The following is a 23637-nucleotide window of genomic DNA, read 5'->3' on the forward strand; positions in this document are numbered from 1 at the left end:
CTACTGGCATTCTAATTTCCAGTCCTTCCTCATGCCCAAAGATTAAGGCAGGGAGACTTTTGCCCTAGCCGACACGGGCACTTACGTAGGGCGTGAAGATTTTAACCCATCGTGGCTTTTTCTCTCCTCGCGCATACTCAAAGCAGAACGCCATGCCCTCTTCGTCTGTGTCCCACCGCTGCATCTCATCCCATTCGAAAGCTATTACCTGGTTCTAAAAAGAGAGGAGCATGGATCAGGGGCCAGATGTGTGGTTCACCCCCTGGCAAGGGGTAGGGAGTACCCATTATTGAGCATGGCTGATCTAAACAGTGCACCCAGGAAGGACCTCTAGTGCTGCAGCCCAGACCTGAAGCTGGGGCAGCTGGGAAGAAAACAGGAGTGGAGGAACAGAGCTCACACAGGAATAAGGGAGGCAGAGTTCTGCAAAAGCTGCTGACCATGATCTGGAACCTGGAAATGCCTGACAAACACCGTCTCCCTGAAGAGTGTATTTTCTTGCATATGATATACCTCCAAATATACTATGCACCTAGTTATGGCTTCAGAGGCAGAACTTCTTCTTCAGCTGCCTTGCCCTCCCTTTTCTGCACTAAAACCTTAGCAAATCTCTGATCTTGACAAGAACATCAAAACAGAAGAGAAACTAGCAGACAGCAACTTCCCCCAAAAAAGGTTAGCTCCATTAGCAGAACCTCAAGACTATTAGAAAGGAGAGAAGATCTCTACCCCTGTGATAAACACTAGAACATTAACTCCCTCAGTTGACTGAAGAGGAGCACCAGAGCTGCTATATTATGGACCAGGGGGTCAAAGCAGGGTGCTTCAAACTTGGGCAAAAAGTTTCCTCACTTCATACACCCGCCCCAATTTTGGGAGCTGATTGGGGAAGGGGGGGGCGGCGAAATGTGCATGCTTTACGCTACAAAATATAGTAAAAGTCACCCTTGGGTGCTTCTCCAAGAGCTGCCATCATGAAATGGGCAATATTCTGCTTCTTGCTGTAGCACAGCTGAAGCAAGATTCTGCATGCAGCCCCAGTGCCCTCAACCTACCTGGGGCATCTACCAGGGGTAAGGGGAGAGGGAAGAGCCTGGCTGGGCCCTTTACCTCTAGCTGGCCTTCCTCTGTGCAGGCGTGGAGTTTAAAGTGCTTGATGCTGATGGCTGTGATCACATGCCCCTTCCGCCGTGAGTCGCAAGAGCAATGGGGGAAGATGATCTCGTTGTAGCCCTCGCATGTCCGCAACATGTTTAAATACTGGAGAGAAGGCGAAGAGTCACATGTTCACTTATTGAAACCAGATGGAAGACAAATCCCCTGCCCCTCAACCCTTCCAATCATCTCCACCTGCTGCTAAGTCTCACTGTCCAATGGCCTGGCCCCTCTCTGATAGGGAAGACGTGGACTTTCCATCATTGGAAATGTTCAAGAGACTGGACAAGCATTCATCAGGGATGATCTACAAGTAGCTGTGCCTGTGATCTACTATGGGGATTTCCCAGGCTTCTAGGCTTGGCTGGTAGCCACATGGGGCCAGGAAGGAATTTATTTTCCCTTCCAGTTGGTACATGTGTCAGGCTGGGGGTTTGCCTTCCTTAGAAGCATTGGATGTTGGTTGCAGCCCACACTGGCATGTCAATGCTCCTGCTGGGACTCAAACCTGGAGTTTTCTGGCTAGTGGGTCTTGGCCCTTCACTCAGAGTCAGACTGACATCATGTTTGGAATCAGGAAGTTATTTTACCCCATGGTCAGATTCGTATGGACTGCAGGGGATGGGGGGTGGAGAGGGGCTACAAAGGAAGCATGACCCCTGCTTCCTCTATAGCAGGGGGCATGGCCTCTGCCCTGGAGCTCTTGAGTACATCTTAGCACCCCTTGCAGCAACAGGACATTGGCACTGTTGTCCCCCTGCTTTACCCATGGCAGATCAGGGTCTAATGCCTTATGGTTGTATCAGGGTTGTCTGTAGTTTTGCTAATTCACCAATGGATTCGTCTGGGATGATCTGGATACGGATGATCCACCCCTGGCAAGGGGGGTGGACTAGACTAAATGACCTCTGAAGGTCCCTTCCAGTCTTACTTTTGTATGATTCTATGATATCCAAAAAAGCAGACACCTCCATTCCTGAGAGGTCACCCCCAAAAGGTCCCGATTCAATAAGCTACAGGGGGGAATCCAGAGGTGTGCCTGTTAGTCCACTGTATAGGCCAAGGTGCCTTCAAACTTGGCTCATGGTGAGCACTGACTTTCTGAGCAATTCATTAAAACCCAGCTCAGCTAGAATCACGAACTACCACGATCCACCTCAGAATCCCCAAATCCTGCAGGGACGTGGTGGGGTTTGTTACGTTGATGGTAGAGTCATCCCAAGTTCAGATCTCATTAAAACCAACCTTACTTGATGCACCTAAAGGCAAAGGGGCTCACTGAGCACTCAAAAAAACACTAGTTTTTCCTAAATCCTATGCCAACTTCTACCTGGCTACGTCACCGGTCAGCAACGTCAAGGCAGACAATTTAAAAACAGTGTATGCAAGTCTGATGAGGAGTTTGAGCAAACCCAAGACAGCAGCCAGGGACTGGAGGCCTCAGGAAGGAGGGAAAAATTTATAGCAGGGCAGGTTAAGGCCAGAGCCTAAGCCTGGGTTTTGAGTAGAAATGGGGAATTAAATCAATATGGGTGTCAAACAGTTTTAGGCTCCAAGGTATAAGTTCTGGCATCTTAAAGACTGTACAGCAAGAGACAACGCTCTCATCTTGGTGACTTTTTCTTGAAAATGCAGCTTGTCACCAGTGCTGGGAACCCCAATGAGACAAAGCCATGAGAAAGAAGCAGGAATAAGAAAGGGAGACAAACTAGATATAAAAACAGCAGCTGCCAACAGGAATTTCAGGAAGAAAGTTCAGGGAACAGTAAGAGGTTAGCATGAAAATGTTGAACTTCAATGCACTTTGCAATGACAGCAAAGGAGAAACCCACATCAGCACAAACCTGCCTCACACAGTTAGGGGGGGGGAAATCTTTTTGTGAATATGTATACCAGTGAAAGCTCCACTACAGAGGCAGCTGAACAGCTGAAGAGTGGCAGAGTAGAGACTGCTGATTTCATGTGGGGAACTGATACAACTACCCTGGCATAGCCAAAATGGCTGCAGGAGGGCAGTCATATGCTACGTACAGAAAACAGAAGATCAGCAGCCATCTTGCCATAGTGTCTCCATGCTTCTATTCCAGTGGAGAAAAAACAGCTTCTCCCCTTGACAACCCTCAGATTTTGGAGGACTGATTTTTGGGGAAAGGAAATGAGTGTGCGAGTAAACACAGTACTAAGAAAAAGCTTTAAATGGCTTCATGGCCAGAGCCAGGAACAAAAAGAGAGTCCTGTGCTTCAAACAGGCTAGTGAAGAAAGCAATACTTAAGAACATGGGGGCTCCAACACGTCTGGAGAGGTCACAGCAGCTCATAAGGTGAATCCCCCCCACCCCCATCTGCTTTAATGTTCTCCAGGATAAGCCAATAGATCATGAGGTGGTCATCCAAGTGAACGGTCTTGACTTCATGAACTGCAGCATGTCAGGTGACCTGCTTAAGGTCCACTGCAAGTTCCTAATGCAGCGACCCACAAAGGGTTCACACCAGGCCAGCTGGGCTGCTATTAGAGAGCACGTGAGGAGCCAAGAAGGAGACTTCCAGCTGGCATTCCAGGGCAATCCACTATGTTGCTCCACTTCCACACCCAATGGATTTTCTGAGCTCCAAGCTGTATTTCTGGCCTCCTGTGTCCCCAGTGACTGGAGCTCAGCTACTGATGTCTGTGGATCCCTATTCATGACAGCAAACCAGTTTCTTACTAAAACTTAGCTTGAATGTATCAGTAAGGTTGGGAAAACAACAGAAGTGACAGCAGTGCAGAGTGCTCTAGAAAAGAGGATTAATACCTTCCTGTGAGACATCCAGTACTGACTGTCGTGGGAAGAGAAGACCAAACGGGCAGACAAGACCATTACAAAGGCCTTAACAAGTGACCTAGATAGGGATGGGAAGGGACACCACAAAAGTGTCTTGTATCCCACAGGTCACATACGCACTCATGCCGAACCACACCTAGCCTTGCATCCTCACCTTTAGGAAGAGGAATTCTCTAAATGGAGCAAGTGTCCAGGAAGGTGCTGTGCGAGTCTTTACACGCATGCTAGCACAGTGCTCATGCACCCTGCCAATCCCACCCATGCTAAACCAACACCTCTCCAAAACTCCTGATGCCACATATGGAGGGGGCACAGTTCTGGCTCTACTGCAGACCACGATGGTATGAGATATGTGACTATGTTGAACCTGTATTTGTAAATCTCAAGTTGCTCTCTGTTGAATCAGTTACTGCCAATGCGACTAGTTTTACTTGACTTTCACAACGTATACTATGCCTGGCAGTCTGGCTGCACTCTTTTCAACATCTGTGGCTGGAGTCATTAATTTACTGGGACAAACATACTAGATGGCATAAGCTGGGCTCTGATTTGGTTACAAGGGGAAGCAGAGACACTTACAAGTAATGAGAGAAACACACCTACCATGACCATCTTCCTCTGCTCACACAGCTTCTGCAGCTGGTAGGACTTCTCCTCAGCTTTGATGTAGCCTTTCTTTACATCATCTACAGCCTAAACAGAGGAGAAATCAAACAGGAGAGATCAGCCTTCAGGAGCTAATGATGGGTTCTCTGCTGGTGCAATAAATAGTATTTTGCAAACACCCTGTAAGGCCACAGCACCTTTGCACAGAGGAGAACTATTAGATCCACAGCACTGATTTGAACTCAGATGGGTGGATGAAACAATGTGCTAAAATGTAACAGTGGGTCCGTAAGAGCAGGACCCAGGAGTCCCAGTCCTCAGTTTGCCCCTCATCTACCTGGCCCAGCAACAGAGCCAAGCCATGCAATCCAGGAGTGCCGGCTCCCAGATCTTGTCCTGGCCACAACACGTGCTCCGACCCGAGGCTGAGATGGAAAGAGGAACGCAGTTCCTGGTCCCCTAAATTAACCTCTAGATCAGAGGTGCTCACCTCCCAGGCCATAGGCCAAATCCAGCCTGCAGAGCCAAGGAATCTGGTCCACAGGGCTCTCCATGGATCTGGAAATGTGGCGGTAGGGAATTGGCGGCAATTAACATTGCCACTTTCTCTCTTGTTGCTAAATTAGCAAGCCCAGCCACCCTCTCCTCAGCTGGACTGGACATTGCCCATCCAGTACGCAGGGCAACAAGGTTGAGCACCACTGGTCTAGGCCATGCTCTGCCTGGTAAATGGCCAAGGGGAAGCTCATTCCACTGCAGCCCCTATGCTGAATGAGCCTCCAGGGTGGCTGTGGACATTGCTCTGATGGAGCAGGGTGGGTTATATGGGGGGCTGGGTTTTCGCCTGTTTCATTCCTGGAGAAGGGCAGATCTCACACTGGCACAACAGAAGACTTGGTTCTGCAGGGCCCTGGCACGTACAGCTAGACCAAGTGCCTTTTCTCATCCCCACCGGTCCCTGTCCCACAACAACCCCTTCTAGTGGCTGTGATGCTTCAAACTACCTAATCGCTCAGAATCTGGCTGGGAAGATAAGGGTGGTGATAGTTTATCCTTTTACTTCATTTGGTAGTAGCAATAGGCTCAGCCCAGACTCTGAGCACCTTGAGGCCTGGTGTCTACTAGTAAAGGCACAAGAGTGTGACTCTGGGATTCCCAATCCTGGAGCAAGAGGGGGCAATGCCAGGCCCCTACAGAGAAATCCCAGAGGGAGGGGAGGGTGCTGGGCCCCTGGGAACCCAATCCCAGCACACAGAGGCGGCAGGGGGAATATCAGGCCCCCCCCAGCCTAATCCTGGCATGAATGAGTGGGAGGGGATGATGCCAGACCTCAGGGTCCATTCCTGGCAATCGGCGTGGGGACAGGACAGTGCCAGCCCCATAGCCTGATCTTGATATGCTGGTCAATTTGGCCCGTGGACTGACTTTGCCCCACTTATCTGGCCCACAGGACCAAATGCTGAGCACTACCGATCTACACAGAAGCTAGCCTCCCCTTCAAAACTGAGCGGAGGGGGAGTCAAGGTTATCCACTACCTTGGACTGAAGTGCTTGGAGTTGCTACAAGAGCTGATGCTACAGTTACATCAGACAGGCCTAGCTTAGAAAGACAAATAAAATTCCCCTTCCTGCTGCTGAAGCCCACCTGATGGAAGAAGTAGGTGACCGCGAGGTCATTGTCGTTCAAGAGGACCTCCTCTTCGGTGGTGAACAGCCATTTCCGGATAGTCAGGCATGTCCCTGGCACCGCCGAAGTATAGTTCTGCACGTAGAGTTTGTGAGGGAATTCGTTGGGCGCCAACTTACGCACTGCAGGGCAGACAGGGAGGGGAGTGAGCTCTTTGCTCCAGGTGTACAGTGCCTCGCACAATAAGCACCTACCCAGGGCTGGGGCTCCCAGGCACTTCCATAATACAAATGATTACACACTGCCAAGGAACGGACATACCCTGAGCTTAGGCTGAAAAGCCAGGGCAGGACACAGCCCTGCCTGTTTTCAAGATCCTTCCTCCCTACACCCAACTTTTTCCACCACCTGCCGCTGGCACATTAGGACTAGACCAGGTTTGCTATCTATAAATTCACATAGGCAAGAGGAATGTGCTTGAAACCAGAACCCACCCAGATGCCTGGCCAGCTGTCTGAGGAAGGCTGCTCCCAGCTGTTGCATGTCAAGAGAAAAGCAGCTCCATTAGGCCAGGCTTCAGCTGAAACCATCTAAACTCAGCAGAGTAAGACCATCTCCATCAGATGGGACTTGATTTCACTTGTCACTAAGCATAGAGAGCGCTGCCTCCCTACTTATCCTGCATCTTTGAGCATTCAAACTTGAGAGGACAACATTTTGACCTATGGGGATGGACACAGCGGAAGCTAAAACACTATGACTGTTACGGCCCATTGTCTAAGCCTTTTCAAGCAGCACACAAACACTTTAATACATACTCTTGAGGGCAGCTCTAAAATGCTCCCCAGTGAAAGGAGTCTCTCACACGCTGCCCTGGCAGGCTGCCATCAGGACCAGAACAAAGCCTGTTGCAGCGGTCAGCAAAGTCAAAGGAGCTGCCTTTAGGCTGTCCAAGCTCAGCTCTGCAGGGCACCCACTAAAGCACCTGCAGTGAGTTGGCTGCATCAGAAAACTGCCTTGCTAAACAGTGAGGGAGAAAAAACAGCGTGAGTGAGCCTGACCCGCTCCAGTAACCTTTCTGCCCCACTTTCAGGTAGCAGCATTGGTTCATCACACATGGAGCTCAGCAGCTTTCAGGGAAATTGAACGGGCTGCATACAAATAGGAAGGGGTTATTCAAGGAGAGCGCTGTCAGTGCACCAGCCAAAGGTTAACGATAGTGCTTTCCTCTCTGCTGCAGTTCGAGGAGTGTGGCACCCACAGAAATGAGGAATTAATAGCAGGCTCCAGTAAGGCGAGTTTCCTGCAGGAAACTCTGCCAGAGCATTGCAAGCCTGACCTCCCAGGTGCCAGCTACTCCAGATCTGAGCTTGCTACACAGCTCTGCCTACACCCTTCAGCCCTCTCCCAAAGTACGCGCAGCTAATTCCAACCATGGATTCAGTGATGCCCATCAACCCCGTCTTGTCACCTTGACACCCAGCACCTCTGGGAAAGCAACAATCAACTCCATGGCCATATTCAATGAGGAAACTATACTAGAGAGATGAACAACTACACAGAGTCAAAGCCTGACTGCAAACCCTTCGGAATGCAAAAGCAAGCAGAAACCAGCTGCAAGATGCCATATTGTCTTGCATACCATCTGTGCCTTCTCCCTCTCTCCCAAAAAACTACTGCTTGAAACTGTAGTGCGCTTATAAGTGAGTAAATACAGTAGCAACAGTTTCTGCTGCTTTACCTTCTGCTGAATAAAACTAAAAGTAACCCTGTGAACAGCAAGTGGAGCAAGGAGCAGACTACGTCCCCTCTCTGTAGCCACTCCAGTTACTTACTACAAGGAAAGATTCTTTTGCTTCTTGATTCTGCCTTTCAAAAACAAGATGTGTATTGTATTCTGGGGTGTATTGCACTTGAGAATATATGGTATTTGTCCATATTGCCCAATCAGCAGCACAGCGACAGCCACTAGGACGAAAGTCAGCCCACCAGTCATGGCACATGGCTGGGGACCAGGACAACTGCTGGGCTCAGAGAAAAGCTAGTGCATTTACTTGCTCGCTGAACTTAAAGTGACTGACTGACTTCCTTCTGCTTCCATAAATGCGCTGTGACCCTGGGTGTAAAACAGAGGCTTCTGCCTCTGATCTGAGGGCTTGCCTGTGGCACACAGTGTACGCTGGCTGGCTGGCACAGTACCATGGTCTAAAACCAGAAACCATCAGGGATCTCAGCCTTCAACTGAGGTCAACCAAGACATCCACTCAGCTTCTAAGGAGGCGGTCAGGGTCTGGCGGTCATGAACAATCATTACAGATCCTGTGTTACTTTCTATGGGAGCCCAAGTCTGCCACAGTGCCCTTGAGGGAAGCTTTGTGGCATTGCTGACTACATGAGATGCAGTTTGCTGCTGCTCCACTGCAGAGGTAGCTGTATTCCAGTGCCCTGCACATGGGAATCCTTCAGTCTAAGGGCATGCCTTAGCTTTTCATAAGCCCATCTTCTTGAATGGCTTAAGAAGCAAAGCAAAGCTGAGCATTACCAGAAGCAAAAACCCCAATCAGACTTGAAGGACTCCTCATTAGCAGCTTCCTGTGCTTGGCTAGTTTCCCTAGGGGGCTTCACATCCTGAGCGAGACGATAAGATCTCAGTAAGAGTGCCAGCAGGTGCGGCCACTGCACAATTTCCCTAGTTGGCTGTCAGCAGCAAGGGGATTAAGAGACTTACCAAAGGAGTGATTGATCACTTCGAACAAGGCAAAGTAGTTGGCCGTGATACTGTCCATTCCAACCTTCGCAGCCACAGCCTAAAATGCAAGCAACCCAGAAACCCAGTCAGCAACATCAGAGCCAGCGTTCATTCAGCTGGGGCCAGTCTCTGATCCCATGGATGAGTCACCATGAAAAAACTGAATGCTATTCCTGCAGGGTCCTGTTCCATATGCAACCAGCTTCTGTACTTCCCTGCCTCTAAACTGCCCCAGATTTTAAAGACTGCTGCTGCAAACAATTAGGTCATTTTTTCTCCTGATGCATCAAGTTTCAGTTCCTAATACGAGGCATGTGCACTCCTCCCCAAGGAGCTTTACCAACAGCACTTCAGCCTAGTATGCTGACAGGGCAGCAGTGAAGTGGAACCTCAGTGGAGGAGCCACGCAATTCAATAGGCTGTCCCCCAACTGCATTAAGAGCCTGATCCGTAAGTAAGTGTTACCTGTGCAGATCAGACCGCCTGAGGTGCTGCTCTCATGAAAACCCCTTCCCTGTCCCCCTTGCTGCAATAACCTGCTTGTGAATGTTTCCTTCTGAAGCTCCCCACTCATTCTACGTGCTGGCTGCTATCAATTATGTCCACTCCCCACTTCAGAACTGAACTCTTGCCTTTCTCAGAAGCACTGGGTGTTGGCTACAGCCCAGGCTGGGGACTTTCACTGTGCTGTGCCAATACACCTGCAGGGACCACAGCTGTTTAGCTGTCCTACCTAGAATATCTTGCCCTGCTGCTCAGTGTCAGACTGACACCAGATTTGAAGTCAGGAGGAAATTTTCCCCCATAATCAGATTGGTATGGACTGAGGGGGCAGGGGAAGTTGCCTTCCTCTGTAGCAGGGGGCATGGCCCTCTCTAACTGAGACCCCTTGAGCTTATATTGATAACATTTCATAGAAGGAGGATGCTGGCACTGTGGTTCCCTTGCTTTCTCTGTGGCAGGTTTGGGTGTGATGTCTGTGTTATGTCAGGGTGATGGTAAGCTTATATAGATTTTAGATTATGGATTGTACAGATGGTTTGGACAGGGTTGATCCTGCCTCAGGCAGGAGGGTGGACTAGATCAGTGCTTCTCAAACTATCTGATGTGGTGGACCAGCAATTTTTTTTCCAGCAGGCCAGCAACTGGTGCCCGGTTCAGCCAGTGGCAGCAACCGCATGTAACAGCACTACACAAATGCGCGACCAGCTGTTTCTCTTTCCTCACCTCGCACAATGTGACATCACCTGGAGTGTTGGAACATATGAACTGTGGTGCTATGACATATCAATGTTATGCGTCTGAAAATATTTCTTCCTTTCCTGGCAACTCGCTGCGGACCGGCGACCGGTGGCTCACGGATTGGCACCGGTCCGCAGACCACCACCTTGAGAAGCACTGGACTAGATGACCTCTGGAGATCCCTTCCAACCCTATTTCTCTATGATACTATGATTGCAACCCAGTAGACCTGCTCAGCCAGTAAGCCCATTGAGATCCCAATTGTCCAAGAGGTTAAAAATGGCTTTGATGGGACTGGGCAGGGGGATTAACAACTCCATGAACCAGGCCTTAAATCTACCAGTGTGACCACCAGTCAGCTAAATAATGCTAATTGTTTGCAACTGGCACCAAGACTAAAGCCTCTACCCTGCCAGACAGCCACAGCACAGCTGCTACAGGGGGTCTGAAAGTGCTCATTGTCTGCACAGTCCCTTCCCTGCAGACACTGCAGCCCTCAGCTAGAAACTGTCTGATGTTTGGAGAAACCATCCTCCAGCTTGAAGATCATATCAGTGGAAATTAATTCAGAGATGACTCTGCCCTTGCAGCAGAGGCTGCCAAGGAAAGTGCCGTTTCAGCAAGATGTGAGGTTGGTCGCTGCGTTACTGTGGAGAGGTTCCCACCCACCTCAATGAACAGGGAGAGAATGCCCACCTCTCCATGACGTGCCTGGAGTAGGGGAGAGGATTGACAGGGCTCACACCTCAGTGCCTTACCTGATACACCTGGTCCGTGGTGCTGTTCTTTTTGACCCTAACTGTCACTGTGGTGATGTCTGGTAGTGCTACTCGGAGCTCCACGTCTGATACGCCATTGTAATTCTGGGGAGAGGAATTAAAAAAAAAAACAAAAACAAAAAAAACCATGCAGGTCAGCATAGCAAGGAGGCAGTCAGCTGGGATCTCACAGCTGTGAGTGGGACCTGGGGCGGATTCAAGGGGCGCGTGGCTACACCCCTCTATGGCTGTGTTGCACATGTGAGCTCTTAGTGTGGGGTCTGGCTGGAGCCATCACTTTCACATGATTCCAGCACCCAGCAGGGTAAGCTTGTCCCATCCTCTCCCCTGCCACTGAATTCCGTTGGGAGGGGGAGAATGAAGAGCAGATGCATTCATCCCCCGGGTTCCAGGGCCATGGGAAAATGGTAGGTCTGGCCAGAGCCTGCCTGGATCGTTTGAAAAGCTCACTGCTCATGGCAGCTCAAGCTGGATCCCGTACTGACCACGCAGTAAGCTCAGAGCTCCTTACGCAACTAGGGAACAGCCAAAGGGGGCTGAGCCCATATCCACCTTGCCCCATTCCTGAATCCACTACTACCTGCATGAGTCAGGGGGACAGTCCTAAGAAGGAGCGACCTTACAGAGATATTCTACCCTGGAAATGGTTCTACACATGTACACTCCACTTCTTCAAACCAAGTGTGCAGAATTAGCAGGAAGGTGCATTTTTCTAATAGCTGTTCCACATCAGAGACTTGTTGCCTTATCTGGGACACATTGCTATCATCTGCTGGTTGGCACATGGGGCCAGGAATGAGTTTTTTTCCCCTTTCTCTTGCTACAGGTGTCAGAGAGGAAGTTTTGCCACCTTCAGAAGCACTGGGTGTTGGCTGTAGCCAAAATCCCCAGCTTTGATGGGGGTGTGTCATTGCTCCTGCCTGAACTCAAGCCTGGAAGTTCTTGGTTAGAGGGTCTTGCACTACACTGGGGGACAGGAGAGGATTTTACCCCAAAGGTCAGGCATACGGAATGTGAAAGGTTTTGCCTCCTTTTGCAGTGGGGGGCAAAGTCTCCGTCTTGGATCTCTTAGGGGCATTTTACACCCCCACAACAGGACACTGAATGCTATTGTCCCCTGCCTTACCTCTGGCAGGTTAGGGTGTGATGCCTTGCACAGTAAGGTTGATTGTGTAGTTTTAGGAATAATTTAGACAAAGACTTGTCTGGGATGGTTTGGACAGGGCTGATCCTGCTTCAATCTGGGGGCTAAACTAGATAACCTCCAGAGGGCCCTGTCAGCCCAACTTTTCTATAATAACAACATCAGCACCCAATAGGCAGCAAGGTGCTTATACACCCACCCGCTGTGCAGGAAGGCAGTACCAGTATTCCTGTTGCACAAAAATTAAGGCCCAGAGATAAGAAATTACTCAAGGGCACGTACAGAAGTCAGTGAAGGAATAAGGGAATGAACAGAGATCACTCAAAAAGCCAGGCTGGCACCTTCACCACTCAAAGGACTCTGCAAAGCAAACTCTTACCTAAGTGACAGGTCCCCCCACCACCCGTTTTCCCACTCCAACCATGACATATTATTTTAAGTAGGGCAGCAGAGGTGTAAGCAAGAGGAAATTTGGATCCTGAAGGCATTACTAATCTGACCCGGCTCCCCTGCTTAAAGCCGCAGAACAGAACAGTCAAACACTTTGAGCGCGGCTTTGAGAAACCCTCAAGATTTTGCCAAGTTAAGAGAAGTCACTTTTTCTTTGTGATTTTCCTGGGTAGGAACCAGTTCAAAACCAACCCCTTTGCAGCCTGAACTGATTTCAGGCAGCAACAGAAACAAGAACTCGGAAAAAAGGAAGGCAGCAAGTCAGCTGTTGCGGTATAGGAAGTAGATGGAACCACACTGGGTCATGAGCAGGTAGGATTTTTCATTCACCTCCACCAGCTCATTTATCAGGGATAAAGGAAAGCTTCTAGATGCAGACGAGGAGTCTGGAAAGGGAAAGCAACAGGCAGTGGGCAAACAGCTGTCTGCAATTGCTGTCTTGCAGTCAGAAGGAAACCATGCTGAGAGAAAATAGTCATGTTTATATAGGACCTATTACTGTAACCACTAAAGAGCAGAGCGTGCTGCAAAACACCAAAAGCTCACAAACACAAAGCCACTTGCACAGTCACAGGCAACGCTGAAGCCAACAGTCTGAAATGTTTGTACTAACTGCCTGCAACAAATGCTGAGCTTTACAACTTGCCAGGAAGCTGGCGTCCAAAAGGCAAGGCCCACGATTGAGCATGTTTGTGGAGATCTGAACTCAGAAGACTGATGAGGAGGCTGTCAAGGATGGCAGCAATGGAGAAATGGTCTCTCCAATAGCCAAATGAGGATCAAGCTATTCTAAAGTCTCTGATGCAAGTTCATTCTTTGGTCATAAACCTTCTACTGAACTGGGCAGCATACTGTATTTTCTTGCACATAACACACTTCCCCCATCCAGAAAACCAGCTTCTGGAAATCATAGTGTGGATTGTAAGCAAGGAGATACAGTAACAGTGGTTTTTGACCCTTAGGGGACAAGTGAAAGTTATCTACAGGGAGCAGAAGAGAGGGCAGGGTGGACTCCCTCACTGCTGCTATAGAGTAACTTGCTACAAAGATGTTTTTTCCTTCATTCTGCCTTTCCAAAATAAGCTGTGTATCATATATTGGGGAGTGCTGTGTGCAAGAAAATACAGCAGGTTAAGCAACCAATGATCTGGCTCCTATGGTCACACTAAGTGTTTGCTTCCTTCATGGAGACTGACAGCTTGGAGACAGTGTTATAACAAGAACCCCTAGGAAAAGCAGCATTGGATTAGCACTTTGATGTAGCTACTGCTTACCAACCTCATCCGACTCCGACAAGAACTCCTGCATGATGTCGCTCTCACCGATAACTCGTATCGAACATACTGCAGGACACAGAGAAAATAACATTAGCAAGCCACCCTTGGAAACAGGGGCTAGTTTGGATGGAAGCCAAGGTGTTGCGGAAGAGGTAATAACTCTGTTGCTAGTTGGAGGCTTGAGTGTAACAAGCCTATAAAGGTGTTTGCAATGTGCCTATTATGTTGCGTTAGATTTCCTGGTATACTCCTTACGAGAGGCAGCAAAAAGCGTGTGGAGGGCTAGGAAAGCTGCTCCCTGGGTATTCTTACCACGTGAAACCAGTATTTAGGGCAGAAAGCCAGCGCAAGAGCCATCCAGCATTTAGTGGAATGGGACAAAATACTTCTGACCATAAGAAAATGCACCAAACTTCAATTTTGCAGAGACTGGTGCCGTTTGCAGATCTGGGTCAAACCAGCCAAGAGCCTTGGCCAAAACTATCCCCTCATTAGGGCAGAACTAACTTACCTCATTCTTTCAAGTGTTGCCAGGGAGGTGGGGGACCAGGAGGGTGATGGGAGGCTGTGCTGACACAAGCTATGTGTGGGGAGGGCAGAGCTTGCAACAGCCATACCCATTCTAGGCAGATTCTTTTTGCAGACGTCTCCAAGCACAACCCAGGCCATTTCATCCAACACCACCACCCAACTGCTTCCAGTAAAGCCCCCTGACAGGGGTGGGGAAGCTCCTTCCTGGTCCTCCTCAGCAGCATGCACGTAGCAGAATTTTTCATTGAAGACTCCATTCAGAGAAGCAAAGGGATCCAGGCCCCATTCCCAAGCACCAGAAACAACCCCAAGCACAGCTGACCCCAGAGTTGAACCACAAAAAACCCTGCTGAGAGGGAAGGACAGAGGAAACCAGGCTCAGGAACTGCAAAGCTCTTCCTTCCTTAGGAAAGTGAAGTGCTACCATCCCTGCATTACCGAGCCTCTTACCTCCTAGGTCTCTCTAGATAGCATCTTTGCACTCACTGGCAACTAATACAATGCAATAAATAAAGGCCCTTCATGCATTAAAAACTAATTATACATTTTGTTATTCTAAGTGCTCTGCAAGCCAATAATCCACACCTCATTAAGTCAAGGCAAGTTTGCTTTTTTCCTGTGGCTTTTGAGTCATAAAAATCCAGCCCAGCTTCAAACGAGGCCCCACCTCCTTCTCTCTTTCTTGCAGGTGAATGCCAGTGCATGTTTTAGCACCAGCCGGGGAGGCTGTGCTTGCAACGACCCTCAGGAAGGAGCTCCCACACACTTGAAAGCCAGTGGTTTCAATGCAGCACTGGGCCCAGAGTCCACCAGCCCCTTACCTTTCTCCAGGTACTCCTCCAGCCCCCGTCGCCTAGCATCCAGCTGCTGCTCTGATAACGAGAAAGGCCATTTCCCTGGCAGGCGTGGGAAGGTAAAGTTAGCAAACTCCCGCTTCAGGTTCTGATGCAGGATGGCAAACTCCCGATACCGCTTGGAGCACAGCTGTCTGCCTGCCATGTAAACATTGTACACCTAGCGGGGACAAAAAAAGAGGGAAGTCCGGTGAGTGCAATAAAATCTAATCCCCACGAAGAACCACAGGCATACTGAGCCTGCAGCCAGCTCCAAACGCACTTAGATCTCAACTGCTTCAGCCACCTCGCTGGTGCAAAGCTTGCCAATGAATTTAAAAGGGGCCAGCAATGGAGGTTGTTAACTTGCCACCCATTGCATCATTATTCAGCACATCAGAGCCCAGAGTGGGACTGTGAGACACCCGATTTCAGGAAACCTTCCAGCAGCCTCAGCCAGTTGTAGCAAGTGGGGGGCAAGCGGGGCAACCACCCTGGGTGCCGAAGTGAAGGGAAGCCAACAAGCGCTGCCCAGCCAGGGCAGGACACAAGACAGAGTCGTGGGCAAGCACAGGGAGAAGCGTGTGCTCCCCGGATCTGTGCAGAGGGCGAGGGCAGGCTGCCGTTTTGGGCTTTGTCCTGGGCACCAAACTTCCTTGTCATGGTACTGGCCAGCTACACAGCAAAAAGAAAATGCATCCCTCTTCAGCCAAACATCCCAAGATGCATCATCCACCCTGCCCACTTTGATAAAGACTTGGATTCTCCAGTTTGGCAAGGCAGGAGGGATTGCTAGAGGTCTACAAAATCATGAAGGGTGTGGACAAAGTGAATAGGGAACTGTTATTCACTGAGTGCCAGTACACTAGAACTAGGGGGCACCTGCTAAAATGAGGAGACAGGTTTAATACTAACAAGACTTTTCTTAAGCAGCGAGTAGTCAACTCATGGAACTCATCGTCACAGGAGGTTGGAGAGGCAGACGGTGTAGCCAGGTTCAGAAAGGAACCAGACCAATTCATGGATGATAGCTCTATTAACAGCTTATAAACAGAACAGTTAGGGGTGGCACTCTGAAACAATGAGGGTAAATGCCAGAGGAGATGGTACTCTTGCTGTAACCTGGTTCAGTGCTTTTCCTCTAAAGCATCCACTCCTGCCACTGTCAGAGACAGGGTACTGGACCATTGGTCTGACCCAGTACGGCTCCGCTTATGTTCTTAGGACAGCAAAGGGTGGGAGCAGGAGGGTTCAAGGGAAGTTTGAAGGCAGCGTGAATTTACCATCAAAGCAACCAATTGCTTCCATAGCCCATAAACATGCCACCTGCACTAAACAAACATGAAGCTAGGGGCAAACCTCCAGTTTGCTACAGGATTCAGCATCAGCCCAAGGAAAGCCAAGGCCTACCTGCAAAGCTGAGCTCCAGAATGCACAGGACTTTGGATAAACCAGACTAAACATTCCTCCATGGCACAGAGAGAGGTTATAAATCAAGGACTTGCCTGGTGAGAGCTGCTTGCAGCTCCGACTGCCAGGGCAGGGAGACAAGGAGGTGGGGGTGGGGTGTTACTCAGGGTACCTTCAAGCAATTCAAAGCACAGCAGATAAGGACTTCCCTGTTCAGCAATCAGTCAGTCAATACCCCAATCTTGAAGTCAATCACTTTCAGTCCCCCCTTGCCACTTACTGAAGCTCTTATCAGCTTGGCAAAGATCTACATACTGTTCATGTGTCTCTGGTAATAAAACAGCACCAAACATGGGCATTGCCTCTCTCCAGCACATCTTTTCTTTAAAGGAGCAGCTGCTTTGCTGCTGAGCAAGAGAAATTTATACAACATCTGCCATCTCTCTGGGGTTAGACCTCGTTTGCACTTCCAGTACTGGAAGGGCTGGTGGGTGACAGAAGCAAAGGACTTCAAAGGCAGGGGGACTACACACAGGGAGCCTTCCACAGCTCTTGGGATGCTAACACTAAGCCTAACTTGCTACCACGGTCAGCAGCTGAAATAGGGGGGCACTGACAATCCCAATCAGGCCTCAGCACTAGATACCTGAGCAATCACCTCCAAAAAGGGGGTGCTTTTTCAAAGCAAAACCCTTCCTTAAAAAAAAAAATTGGAGCATGTATTCAGTCCTTCTGGCAGGGCACGACATGATGTTGGAGGACTCTGGCAGAGGCAGGGGAACACGAAGTGAACAATGCAGCAACTGCTACCTTGGGTCCAGTCAGGAGCAGGAAAGAACCAGGCAGCTGCAACACGAGGTTGCATTTCATTCCAGACGGATTCCCAGCCCTCCGGCAGGCACCTCCAGCTGCTGCGAGATTCTTTTTTAAACTGTTCGTTAATCTTGGCCCTTGTCCTTCGAGCAGACATCGAGCTTAGTCTCATCTGGACAGAAAGGGCGGAGGGTGCTCCCAGGTAATTGTAGGACTGTAAGCATTTACAGTGCCCTGAATGGATCACATACAACCCCACACCTGCTTCTGGAATAGTAACTCTGGATCACGTTCTCTATGGGAAAACATTTCCTTTCTGTATGCTGCAAGGGGGGAAGAAATGACAAACCAGGAGCTACTTCAGCAGGTGTCAGTTCCTTGATCTCCAAGCTGTGGCCAGGCTGCGTAGGAGAGGGCTGCACTGGTGAATGCTCACCTTTCAGTCCAGCAAGTCAATCCCAAACTGGCCTAACCCAGCCTTGAAAATCCTCCTTCCCCTGCAGAAGAACCCCTGTATGCCCTTGTCCACGACCAGACCAGGGCCACAACTGACCCTCCCTATAAAACAGAACAGTGAGAGCTGTTTCCTCTGGCATCTCGACACCAATGATAGCAAAAGTCAAGGAGGATCAGAGTGGCACTTGGAGAGGGTGCAGGGCTAATATGTGAAACGCCTGTCACAAATGCTGGCTTCCACTTCTCTACAGCATTCACCTCTGCCACTGCCAGAGACAGGATAGCAAGCTAGACAGACCATTGGTCTGACCCAGTAGGGCACTTGTATTTTTACATACTGAACTCTTGACAATAAGTGGCTATTTGAGAGGGGAAGAATATCACACTTGTGGTTGGCTTCTGTCTCTAACAGGTACTTACTGAAACCCAAAGCCAGCTGGAATTCCCTCGCCTTTGCTTTAAGATTAATCATTGATTCTTCTCTGGCGGTTCAGATCTAAAGGGCTGGGTACTCAGAGATGCAAACCCCTGCAAAGGCTGACGGTGCTAGAGGGATGGAGAAGAGGGCACATACTAAGCTTCCAACAGGAGGAATTCAGGGAACATAACCACAGCAGTCAAACAAAATGGCCTAGGTGAAGCCAAGATACATTATATCACAAACATGCCCGAAACTCTGTGGGAACTTGGGAGACTAAGGGGATGCAGTTCTTGCTGCTAACTTGCTTTTTCAGATCCTTCTCCCTGCTGCTTCCCAGTCATTATGCTACCCCTTAGAGATCCCTCATTTCACATTCCAACAAACGCAAGCAAGAGTGTCAGACACAGACTGCCCGAGCTCCAAACTGTTGTTCTTAGTACCGCTAAAGCTGCAGCTGAGAAGCAGGAATGGGTTTAGTCTCAGCCCACCATGGAAGCACCAGAGTAACTGCTGTAATTCAGCAGCAATCTGGAGGTGGCCCATTCAAAAGCCTGGGATGGGAATAGGTGATGTTGCAGGCCAAGGCTGAAGACCATCAGCAGAGTTCACAGAGGACCCAGAGGCCCTGGCCAGGGTAACTTGAACTTGTAGGGGAGGGGGTATATGGATAAAGCCTGTAGGGGAGCTCCAGGACTGCAGCAAGAAAGAAATGAGGTGCACTAATAAAAGATGAGAGGGCCCCAGAGCTGGAGCAGCTAAGGGCAAGGACTGATGCAGCCAAAGTTAGTAAGGTGGGAGCTTAAGGGCATTGGCCATACCTAAAGACAAGACTCGACAGACAAAGGGGGCTGACTGATGAGGGGGTGGGGGCTGCTTTTCCACAGCACTGCCCTGACTACAAGTGCCCTTTAAGAGATTCCCCACCCCCTGTACCCAAGCTCTCCCTGCTCCACCCACCTGGAGTAAGTCACCTCAATCTCCTTTCCCAGGCAACAGCACTTCACTGTTTTAACCTCAGTAAATGCCACCAAGACAAATCAGATTGAAGCATATAGCCTGGCTGCAAAGGGAAACTCCATATAATCGCAGCAGGGAATTGCGAGTAATGGGCTTCCCGACTGATTCAACCCAAGAACCCAACGATTAGCAACGTTAAACTGCGACCAAGACACTGTTGGAATTTGCTCAGTGACCTGGAACAATCACGCTTATTTTGTGTACGCAAAAAGAAAAGTGAGTGGGTCCCTATCATCCATACTTCAGTGGGGTTCCCCCCCACCACTTCTGCATCCCTGCTAGGAGGCGAATAGGACGGGAAAGATGCAAAACAGCAGGTTTCACCCTAAGCTGCAGCAAGACATATGAGATAAGCATGGATGACTGGTGCCACCTTAGTTGGGCAGGGGGGTGCACATGTCCCCCCACCCTCCTCAAGCGACCAGTCAGCAACCAGTCCCTTAAGCAGGGAGCAGAGCCTGTCAGGGGGTGCACCAGTGCTCTCAGGGGGTGCACATGCACCCCCAAAGTGTCACCACTGAAGATAAGCCAGAGCCAGGCTGCACAAGAACATAAGAGCTGCCATTGCCCGAGTCAAACTGTAGATCCATCTTGCCCAATTTCCTGGGTCACACCATGGCAAAGAGCGATGCTGAAAGGGAGAGTGACCTGGGTCTGACTGTGGGTTTTCCTCACTGTTCCCCTCTCCCCTGCAGCCTCCAGCATTTAAGATCTAGGAAGTTCTGATTCAGAGGCTGTGCCCTTCACTCCCATGGCTCAATAGCTACTGAGGCCCCTTTCTTCCAAGAATGTCAGATTCCTTGGTGAATCTGGCTAAACTCCCAGCTTCCACCACATTTGGTGGCAACTAGTCCCAAACTTTAATTATACACTGGGTGAAAAAGAACTTCCTTGCACTAGTTTTAAAATTACTGCCTGACAGTTTCGTGTTGTGACCTCTCATTCTTGTATGAAGAGAGAGATCGCCAATACTAAATCCCTGTTGACTTTCTCTTTGCTATTTAGTATTTTGTAAGCCCTTTCCCTGTCCCCCCTCAAGTGTCTCTTTTTCAAACTGAACACACCTGGCCTCCATGGTCTCTCCTCATACTGAAGCCCCTCCATGCTACCCATCACCCATCATCCTTCTCTGGACTTTCTCTAGAGGCAGCTGCCAAAAAAGCTTCTGCTTCAGGAGTCGCCAGAGAGACCACGTTCTCGGAAAAAGCAAGTCCCAGCCTCCTCAAGTGCATAGGGGAGCACAGAGGTACGATGCGGCCTGGAGGAGCCTGGAATTTTACAACTGACCTGACTTGGGGACACATGGGAAAAGTGACATGCTCACAGCCTTGTTCTCAGAAATGCTATGAGCATGCACAGCTCTCACCACAGTACACCAAGATTGTATGTGCTCAGCCTGTGAGAAGCCGATATCTTTGTGAATCCTTTACCCCCTCAACTCTCAGCACCAGAGCAGGACTGGGCTGCCAAGCAAGACTAATGAGTGAAAATGACTCAGGCCACAAGTTTCACCCAGCTGTACAGAAAGCATCCTTGACTGGAGGGGCATGGGAGAATACTCTTATGTGAGCTGTCAAAGACATCTGAACACTTAAGTCCTAGGCACCTGTTATCAACAAGGATGCAGAGGTACAGCACGCACAGCGTAGCAGCTGCCACTGACAGGCCACGGTTGCCATGAGGGACTCATTGCTCAGAGCTGCTCACAGGTAAGAACTGGAGGGATGCTGATAACTTGCTGCGGAGTGAGCAACTCCATGGGGGAGTTTCCTCTACTGCCGCACCTGCTGTTCCCATCATATGGGCCACAGTCCTTTGTGCCTTGACCTGACAGTTGGATGCAGAAGACTGTGCAAGGCCAGGGGTCAGGTCACAAACCAGGCCCCGCAACCTAGCTTGGGATCTGACTGGCAGCAAAACCACCTGACTGCAGATTCTGAGAGATGAAACCCAGCCGATACTCACCACAAATTTTTCGCCGTTCTGCTCCACGTGCTTGTAGGTGGGGATGGAGATGGGCACCGCCTGCTTCTCAGTGTAGTCGTAGAAAGACTGCCCCAGGGAGTCATCGCTGGGGTCGAGGTTATCCGCCTCGTGCGGGGGCACAGACAGTACTGTCAGGATTAGTTCCTTCTCCCCTGCCCGGATCAGGTCCACCACCTGCTTGTGTGTTGCCCCTTCTACATTCACGCCATTCCTAGAAAGGGAAAAACAAGAAAAGACCATAAGCAAGGCAGACCTGTCTCGGGGGCCCCGAACCAGCCACTATTAGGTCAAAATTGCTCACTATCTGCTCCCTTTACAAAGCTGCTAACACAGAACTCTGTTGTGCCAGGCAGTTTTATAGACATTCTCCTTTCAGTGGTTTACAACCGCCTGCAAATGACCCAATATCTAGTTATATCTTCACACAAAAGTAAAAGGAGGATAAAGAACCCCCCTGGGGAATGGAAATGGTTTTGCTTTTATCTTAACAAAAAAAAAGGGTTTGCAATCTAAGCCTGTCCTGGCAGCCCTGAGAACCCAAGCATCAGCCCATCATGTGTGAATGGCAGAGAACAAAGCAGAACAGGACTGACCAGGCTAGTTTCACCCCCCATCCTGAACAAAATACGAAAAGCCACAGGACTCACTGATGGTAACAGAAAAGCCCATTTGCTTTTATGGGAGGTTTTGGAAATTGGTAGAAGAACAATATAGCAAAGGCTTCTTTAACCCAAACATGCTCCTTTTTAAATTTTCAAAGAAAGTTTTTATGAATGGGAAACAACTTTTTCAAGCTCCCAGCAGACTCCCTGGTAAAATGAGGTGCTTCCATTCACGGTAAAGTAACAAAGGCCTGAATGAAGAAAGAACACATTCAATGGCTAGTGCCCCCTACCTCCAACAGGGAAAAGAACATCTCCTGAACCTATGTGGCACCCAAACAATTCCCTAGATAAGGCAAAGCCATTATCAGCATAGGAAATTAGGGTTGGAAGGGACCTCAGGATCTAGTCCAACCCCCTCCTCAAAGCAGGACCAGCCCCAACTACAACTCAGCCAAGGCTTTGTCTAGCTGTGTCTTAAAAGTCCCCTACAGCTGAGAGTCCACCATGCCTCTGGGTAGCCTGTTCCAGTGCTTTACTTCCCTCATTAGAAAGATTTTTCTAGTATCTAACCTCAACTTCCCTTGCTGCATCTTGAAACCATTGCTCATTTTGGCATGAACATGTGAGTTATGATTCCCCTCTGCACAGCGCACACCAGGAAACGTCCCCCAGGTATCTCTGTAGCTAGACCCATGTCTTTCAGCTGACCTAGAGTGAGGTGCTAGAGGAAGGAAAATCCATGTAATCAAACTTCAAACTCAGGACTATCCCAACTCTCGGAACACTAGCTGCTACCACTCTCCCATTAACTGCCCACGGACAACTAGCCATGACTATGCCCAAGTGATAACGGTGTCAGCCACAGCTGATTAGCAATTTACAAGGCACTTGCTTGAAAGCAAAGTGAAATCCAGCCCAACAGAGCTATAGTGTTTTCTCTTCCAGTTCTGCAATGGGAGGGAAACAAAACACATTGTTTTCCTCCCTGATAAGGACTAAATTTTAGTAGCAAGACTCCATAAGCTTGGAATAAAGACCATGTCAGGGTCTGGCATCTGAAACATCCTGCAGCATGAACAGGAACACCGGGTCCTCCCTGCTAATCATCTTGGACACACTAACCAAGGCTGAGATCTCAGGGGATCGGTCCTTCTTCATCTTTCTCTCTGAAAGCGCACAGCCTTCTCACAGACGTGCGCAAGCATGGAATGAGACAGCTCCAGGATGGGGGAGGCAGTAAGAATCTGATCTCCAGATCCCTGGTAACTATTCAGGTCAAGGGAACAAGGAAATCAGACCCCCATTCATTTTCCTGGCATGTAAGAACCGCTCCATCCAGGCCTCTGGCTGTAGGCACCACTTGATGCTTCAGAGCAACACAAAAGGAAAGCTGCAGGCACTTCCTCAGCAGCGGAAGAGAATTCCTTCCTAAATACATCCTCAGGCAACCCGGTCACTCCCACATCAAGCACGAGAATGGATTCCCGGTGCCCTGGCGTTAAAAACCCAGCACTGGTCACGCACTTTGCAGAGGCTGCCCTGAATGCAAACAGGGTATTTAGCTTTCTGTTTGCAATGTCTCCTGAGCTCTCAAATCAGAACCGGAAAGGACAGCTCTTAGCACATCATATCGATTCCTTTTTTATTGAACTTTTACTTATAAAGGATCCCCCTGGAAAGATCTGATCTCAGCTTACAAATCAAAGTGACAGAT

The 23637-nt window shown here is 49.4% G+C and overlaps 1 protein-coding gene across 4 annotated transcripts in view; it reads right to left on the minus strand.

Annotated features, from left to right (window-relative positions):
- Positions 1-23637, minus strand: part of SNX27 (sorting nexin 27) — a 54064-nt gene that overhangs the window by 18250 nt on the left and 12177 nt on the right. For all 4 annotated transcript variants that reach the window (XM_090051197.1, XM_090051195.1, XM_090051196.1 and 1 more), the window contains exons 2-10: positions 21298-21529; positions 15204-15396; positions 13853-13917; positions 10960-11064; positions 8939-9017; positions 6229-6392; positions 4581-4670; positions 1111-1260; positions 86-214 (exon numbers count right to left, since the gene is read on the minus strand). In XM_090051197.1, the coding sequence (XP_089907323.1) occupies positions 86-214; positions 1111-1260; positions 4581-4670; positions 6229-6392; positions 8939-9017; positions 10960-11064; positions 13853-13917; positions 15204-15396; positions 21298-21529 (1207 nt within the window). The remainder of the gene's footprint in view (positions 1-85; positions 215-1110; positions 1261-4580; positions 4671-6228; positions 6393-8938; positions 9018-10959; positions 11065-13852; positions 13918-15203; positions 15397-21297; positions 21530-23637) is intronic.

This window comes from Crocodylus siamensis, chromosome 6 (genome assembly GCF_052110815.1).
Source record: "Crocodylus siamensis isolate JL-2025a chromosome 6, ASM5211081v1, whole genome shotgun sequence".
Lineage (NCBI taxonomy): Eukaryota > Metazoa > Chordata > Crocodylia > Crocodylidae > Crocodylus > Crocodylus siamensis.